General features: G+C 39.7%; 1 protein-coding gene across 1 annotated transcript in view; it reads left to right on the forward strand.

The window, feature by feature from the left end:
• LOC133516819 (SPARC-related modular calcium-binding protein 1) overlaps nt 1-6,833 on the forward strand; it is a 33,668-nt gene extending 26,835 nt beyond the window's left edge. Inside the window, exons 7-12 of the mRNA XM_061849808.1 lie at nt 69-137; nt 1,286-1,401; nt 3,443-3,635; nt 4,054-4,147; nt 4,280-4,536; nt 5,459-6,833. Of these exons, the coding sequence (XP_061705792.1) occupies nt 69-137; nt 1,286-1,401; nt 3,443-3,635; nt 4,054-4,147; nt 4,280-4,536; nt 5,459-5,535 (806 nt within the window). The 3' untranslated portion in view covers nt 5,536-6,833. The remainder of the gene's footprint in view (nt 1-68; nt 138-1,285; nt 1,402-3,442; nt 3,636-4,053; nt 4,148-4,279; nt 4,537-5,458) is intronic.
• The last annotated feature ends 483 nt before the right edge of the window (nt 6,834-7,316 follow it).

The following is a 7,316-nucleotide window of genomic DNA, read 5'->3' on the forward strand; positions in this document are numbered from 1 at the left end:
GCATATCGTTGTGCAAACATAATAATAATATATAGTTTCTCTCCGTTTCTTCATGTTGTTGAACGCAGACGAGGATAACGGAGCGGAAGCCGAACTCGACTATGGGGAGGAAGAGCCGCCGCCGGACCCGAGCGCAGGTGACATAGACCTTAGTACCACCACTCTACAGGTCAATTCGTAAGAGCTGGAACGAATGGAACGAATGAGTGAATGAAGATATGTGACATCAACCAATAAAATGGCGACTATGACTGTATACCGATACAAGTGTCACTAATACAATGGAAGTTTCGTTCATTCTATTCATGTCGTCTTTCGTGAACCGATCAGCCCGCGTGGGCAACGTGCCTATCGTTCACGCTCCGTGGCGAACGAAACGCAACTGTCACAGTCGCGCTAATAAAGAAGAGTGATAGAGAGAGATGACCACGATACGCTACGGAGCGTTAACGATTGTAACGTTGGCTACGCGCCCTGTACACGTACAGCAGTGGCGGGGCGTTTTTGAACTCCATTACTACCTTCTTAAGAGTCACACTAACCCGCTGCCAAAACGCAGATTCCATACAATCTAAATAAGGCTCTCATTTGAAACGTCATGCTTAAATTATATGAAACTTGGCATAACATAAGTATATAAATTTTATATACTTATGTTACGTAAACGTTCATGCCAAGTTTCATATAATTTAAGCATGACGTTTCAAATGAGAGCCTAACTTCGATTGTATACAACATATATATACTTATATAATAACATTTAATATTATTATATAAGTATATATATGTTGTTTTACAAATAAAATTGAGAGAATACAATTTTTTTAAGTAAAAACTCTACTCGCTCTAACTTCTTTGTATAGTCAAGTGTAAAATAAAAACATAGAGGTGCACACATGTTGCTACAAAAATAATTGTCCCGTAACTCTTAAATTTTTATATTTTGGAATAAGTTGTGCGCACCCATATTTTCACACTTGACTTGGAGTTTTCATAGGAAGGAACTAGAAATATTGGAACAAATAAAAATGTGTTTTTTTTTTCTACTTTTCGATTCAAAATTACAAAATAAGCGTAAATGCCAAGTACATCATATGTTAAGCCGATTTTTAGAAAATTTCATGGAGTACTGTTATGTATTAACTAATTGCCCCTCCCCTTGATCGACATCAACTTCTCCACATTCTACTAATATGCTACTATTGGGACAGTTTTGTTCCTAAGTGTAAAATGCGCTTGTACGGGATCCTAAGGAATGCTCCTAAATGTGTCCGTTATTTTTCAGTTTTGCCGGGAAATATCAGGCATTCATTCGCGCCCGACGGCTCCGAATCGGAAGCTCACCGAGAAGATGAGGCCAACGACTGCCTCACGGACCGACAGGCCGTTCTGGACGAACAGGTTCGAGCAATTGCTTTATACACATCTGCTGACTGCTGAGTGGCATTGATCAGATTCTCAATCGGTATTTGTGCAACTAGCCCTAAATGTGTTCCTAAAATAAATGCTTAAAGTAGCTACTCTTCTAAAAAAAATCTCCTCTCATAAGCTACCTTTACAGCGTTCTCCCAGCCTTTTCCCACGGCTTGTGGGATATTGTAAATATAATATTCATGTTTTTGACCAAGAAAGGGGCCTTCATCAAGGCAGTCCGCATTTTCCATTCCGCCTCGCTGCGCCATAACTGCTTGTTGGGAACTCCTGGCTTTTTATTTCTTTTCTTATACCACGTCGGCAACGCGCATGTAACAACTCCTTTTGCAGGCGTGGTATAATAACAAAAAAAAACGATATATGCACGCCCGAGTTTAATTTTAAAACAAACTTATAAAGTGCGCCAGAACCGGCAATTATCTACTTACTACTAGGGCTTAAATAAACTAATTAGTGTAGATCCTACACTAATAGGTTTCTTGATATCCTTTACTGTGGGATATCAAAGCTGTTCACGCACGCCCATAATTATCAGGCCTAATATGGCTCACCATTACTCTTATTATAATGTGGTCCCAGATCTAAAACACTAGGAATAGTATATTGGTAAGATGAGTCGTGCTAGTCACACCCAACATACATAAATCCCACTAAACGATAGCTTTTGATTTCTTTCCTGTTTTTTTGGTTATCAACCATTAAAATATTGTATTTAATTCGTGTTTCGCTTTTGCCTCTATAATTTAAAAAAAGGATAAAAGTCAAACAAAGAGGTTAGTTCCATGAAATTGTGTAATAATATTTCGTATAATGTTCATATCCTAATAATGGAAAAAGGGAACTACCTTACTATCGAGAAGCGGTCATCCACAATCCGTCTTAAGCATCCCAATGCCCAGTCTGTGGGAGTAAGTCTATGAATGTGGTTTAAGTGATCGCCACTAATATAACTAACGACAAACATAATTTACCTACTTCTGAGTTAGTACTTAAATGGGCATGTTTTCTGCCGCTCCTTTTACAGTTATATCAGCGTGGTAGTAACTCATGGCTTAATTACAGTAACTAGACGTCAACAAGAGTAGCATTAAGAGGGGGCTAACGCTAAATTATAGTTAGTCATTATATTGTTTTTAACACGTTTAAATCAAGAGCTAATGCCATGAAAAAAATCACATGGAAACTAGAATATATGCAAGGGCAGACTCCAACCAAAACCTTTAAAGGTTAAAGTTGGCTCGCTAAAAAAAATCACGAAAACATGTTTAACTTTCATTTATTTTAAGTAGTATGTATATCGTTGCCCTGCATACCAGAGCTGTATAATTTTTATTTAAACAAGCTAATTATATAAAGGCCTTTTACCTACTATATATCATACCTGGCGTATATTACACTTATGTTAGTAGGTTGTTGCATAAATACATAATAAAGTAGTTGTCAGTATGGAATCTGTTAATGTACTGAATCGACCGGGGTAGTATAGTAATACCTACGTTGTCATTGAACAATTTTTTCTTCTTTAGATGGGTCGGTAACGCGCATGTAACTCCTCTGGAGTTGCAGGCGTACATAGGCTACGGATACTACTTACCATCAGGCGGGCCGTATGCTTGTTTGCCACCGACGTAGTATAAAAAAAAGATACATGGTACGGTAATAAGTACTGCATAATTTGACGTACGTATTTAACAGGACTGTATATTAATATAATTAATTTAATTGCCGATTGTTAGTTGGGTCTGGACGTGATGGATGGATGGTTAAGTTGCATAAAAAGCACATTGCTAAATATAACGACGCAGCTATTATATTCTTTAATAATTAATATAATTACCATGATGGTGGAAAACAAGCCGTAGATCAACGTTTATCAGCTGAGCACCGTTAATTATAGATGTAGGTATTTCTGGCTTTCACCGAATTCAACTTCATAGCTCAAAATTTGTCACCAGCAAAATGTTTTTTTATGAAGCTGATGACCTAAACATCGGGTTTGTTCATGTAGAAGGCGGGCGCCGCGGCGCTGTACGTGCCCGAGTGTACGGGGGACGGCCGATACGCGCGCGCGCAATGCTACCGCTCCACCGGGTACTGCTGGTGCGTGCACCAGGACACCGGCAAGCCGATCCCGGGCTCATCCGTCAAGGACTTGCGGCCGGACTGCGACGCCGCGCCGCACCACGCTAGCCCCATGAGAGGTATATTTTATACAGCTTTAGGCCGAGCAGCCCATACCGAACTCTTCCGTCAACAACTGTAACGCTACACCGCACTACGCTACACCTGTGGCGTGGTATTTCATTAGAGATACCTGAGTCTGATTGTCCATCGCTTGAAATTACCGGTTGGGTTCTGCTCAGAACTGTCAAAATAATACAATGATCCATCTCAAGATCTACTGAGAAGCTCTGCCGGTCTGCAGTGACACCCAATACAAGGTACTTTTGAAATATGTACTGGCATATTTGCTCTGGTTCTTGGTTCTTGACCGACCTTTCAGCACTAGATCTACCAATATGTAATTATTGGATAGTCTAAATACAACTCATCACATCATCGAGAAATTTAATCAGGCCACAATTATAGTTTGACATAAATTACTATGTGTATTTTCAGGATGTCCCGAACCAATGAAGTCAAACTTCCTGCGAGACTTGATGAGATTTTTGATTACAAAAATGGCGGCAACCACGAATGGAACAGGACCCGGGTAAGCTATTATTAAGCTATATTCACTTTGATCTTAAATTCTGGCCACCAAGGTCTTCCTGTCACGCCTCGCTACTTTAGGATGCTATGCTCAAGGTACTCCTTCGCTTATCTGACATTTAAACATTCACAGGGAAATCGTAAAATGGGGGGCATCAAAAGAAGAGCAAGCGGCCACATGGACATACGTGATGCTAGACAAGGACAAAAACAAAGCCCTGGAACGACGGGAGTGGAAGTCGTTCCACCAGCTGATCGCCAACATGGAGCCCCTGCGGAGGTGCGGGCGCAAGCTTCCCCGCTACTGCGACATCAACCACGACTCCAAGATTACTATAACTGAGTGGATGGCCTGCTTGGAGGTCACGCAACTCCCACTGAGCCAAACGAGTAAGTGTAATATATGAACTGTCAGGACAGAGCGATGGAGTGAAAGTCGTACGATCGATCACCAAAACAGCGCCACTAGAGAAGTCCAGATGCACGCTGCTGCGCTACTGGATCATCCACCACTTCAACATCACTATCACGGAGTGGATGGCGTGTTTGGAGGTGACACAGCGAGTGAAAAAGAGTAGCGAACAATTCCAAATTCCAATACGAGTGGTATTGAAAGGCGCTCGACGATAGGAATGTTATGAAGCAGCGCTTTTCTTAAAGCGTGCAGCAATTTCTTATATGTGTTTCCTTATGCGTCCTTTATTTATGATAGTTTCCATAAACCATAAAAAGCCAATATTTAAATAAAAGCCATCTTTTAGGTCAGATAATTGTAGTAGTGTAATGAGGGATTTGAGGGAACGCCTATCTAGGAGGAGGATGAATACTCGTAGTTTTTCTGAGTTTATATATGTTTCATATCATTCAGCTAGATCAACAATATCGATTACTTTTAATGACTGCCACCAACGAACTGCCCACCTGCTGATCTTTATTCCTATAGCAGAGCGATACTTCTGAACTCAAGTATATAATTGTTGCCAGTTACCTACCAAAAGATTTTGAAAGTTTCAAGTAGCTGGCCTTAGAATACTTCAAATTACATACAGTCAGCAATTATCTATCATGGCCCTCATTAAGTACGATTCCCACCAAACGGGCGGAGTCGGAGCGCATTTCACATTTGTACGGCCGCAAGCCGGTCGGCTCCGGACGGAGGCCATCGCGTCTGCCATACATAATGTATAGGCACATTGATTATGCGCTCCGGCGCGGCCTGACTTCAGCTGGTCGGTGGGTCGGAGTTTTTATTCCAGTAGTTTTATTTTATGTACCCACTGGACGTCAAATATCATATTGTTTTTTTTTTCAGCGGAGCCAACTAAGGTTTCAAATCCTAGAAGAAAAGGACCAAATCCTCTTGAGTCAATCCTGAAAGCAGATGACTAAAATTTAGGAAAGAGCTATGGATTTTACAATAAATGTTGCTAGCGTTGCTCGTGTTTAAACACAAGCTTTCACTAAAAGTAATAATCGAAATGTACAGTCACGTATTCCGCAGCTTAATTTTTAACAATGTTAAGATAGGAACTACGTAATTTTGCGGTTGGAACATGGCTTCGACGTGACCGAGAAATTATCGGGCACGGCACAAGTCCTACAAGCCTATTCAGCTTACACACTGTGACTTTTTGCAGTTCGTCAAATTTTTGAAGCAGTACTAGACGTTAGGTGCCAGCGATGAGACGAGTAGAACCAGGGTCAGTGTATAATGGTAGGCTAGCGCTAAAAACGTACCTACCTACTGTAGAATGAAAAAGAAACAAACCTAGGGACTATTGTTTGCAAGATATAATGTCCTATAATAAGAGGTAATAATGGCTACTTCACACCACACTTGCGCGATGATATAAAGAGGACAAGACGAAAAATTTGCGGTTAGTGCTAGTGGTACGCTAAAATACCCTGCAAATTGTGTTAAAAGCATGAAAATTAGTAAGATTTATGTTTAGGCCATTTGAATCAATTTGACACATAGAACATTTAAAAAAAATTAAAAGGGAGAGGAGTTATGACGTTAACAATTTCTTCAGAAACCTATCGTGTATGGTATTCAATGAAAGGGTTTTTTAAGCCGATTCTAAAAATATATCACATTAATACCGTTCCGTATTTTTTTTAATTAAGTAGAATAATACTAATTTTCAAAACATCAAGTGTGAGCTTCTCCAGATACAATACCATTTTTTTTTGTAATATTTGCATCATATATCCTCATTCCTAACTGAACCCTAGCTCTAAATATTTACATTAAGTTTTTTTTTGTTTTTCGTTTATTTTTAAATCAATCTTACCGATTTTCATACTTTTAACACCATCCGCAGCATTTGACTGAATTTCGGGGTGTACCGCTAGGACTAGGTTCTAAAGACGTGAAATCAGTAAAAAATCTAGGCGGACATACAAAAAACGTTCAGTGACTCGAGTCTGATCGTGCCAGTAGATGAAACTGTCTTACAATTGAAATGTAGCTGCTATAGTTTTTTTTTATGATTTTTTTACTGTTAAACATAGTTTCATGGTATTTTTAAATTATACCCGAAGTATTATTTTATTTGTTAAATGTAATATAATTTGACTTGAATATTTAAAAGTATTAGCATATGTATTACTGAAATCTACACACTACTTATATCGTACGAATAGAGTTAAAAGTGCCCAGATATTTCCAGGCACATTGTCTACTTCGATACCCAGGTAGCAATTTTTCGTCGTCACGACGTCCATTCACGGTCATTTCAGACGTTAATGACGTCGCTACTTTCGTCGTACAGACGTTCGAAATGACGAACATATGTCATAGCCTCACGACGTCTCTAACGACGTCGTATTGGACGTCTAATAGTAACGTAATATGGACGTCTACCAACGTCGTTGGTAGGACGTCCAATAGTAACGTAATATGGACGTCTTCCAACGTCGTTGGTAGGACGTTCAATAGTAACGTAATATGGACGTCTTTTAACGTCGTTAGTAGGACGTCTTTTAGTAACGTAATATAGACGTCTTCCAACGTCGTTGGTAGGACGTTCAATAGTAACGTAATATGGACGTCTTTTAACGTCGTTAGTAGGACGTCTTTTAGTAACGTAATATAGACGTCTTCCAACGTCGTTGGTAGGACGTTCAATAGTAACGTAATATGGACGTCTTTTAACGTCGTTAGTAGG

Source organism: Cydia pomonella, chromosome 1 (assembly GCF_033807575.1).
Source record: "Cydia pomonella isolate Wapato2018A chromosome 1, ilCydPomo1, whole genome shotgun sequence".
Taxonomy (NCBI): domain Eukaryota; kingdom Metazoa; phylum Arthropoda; class Insecta; order Lepidoptera; family Tortricidae; genus Cydia; species Cydia pomonella.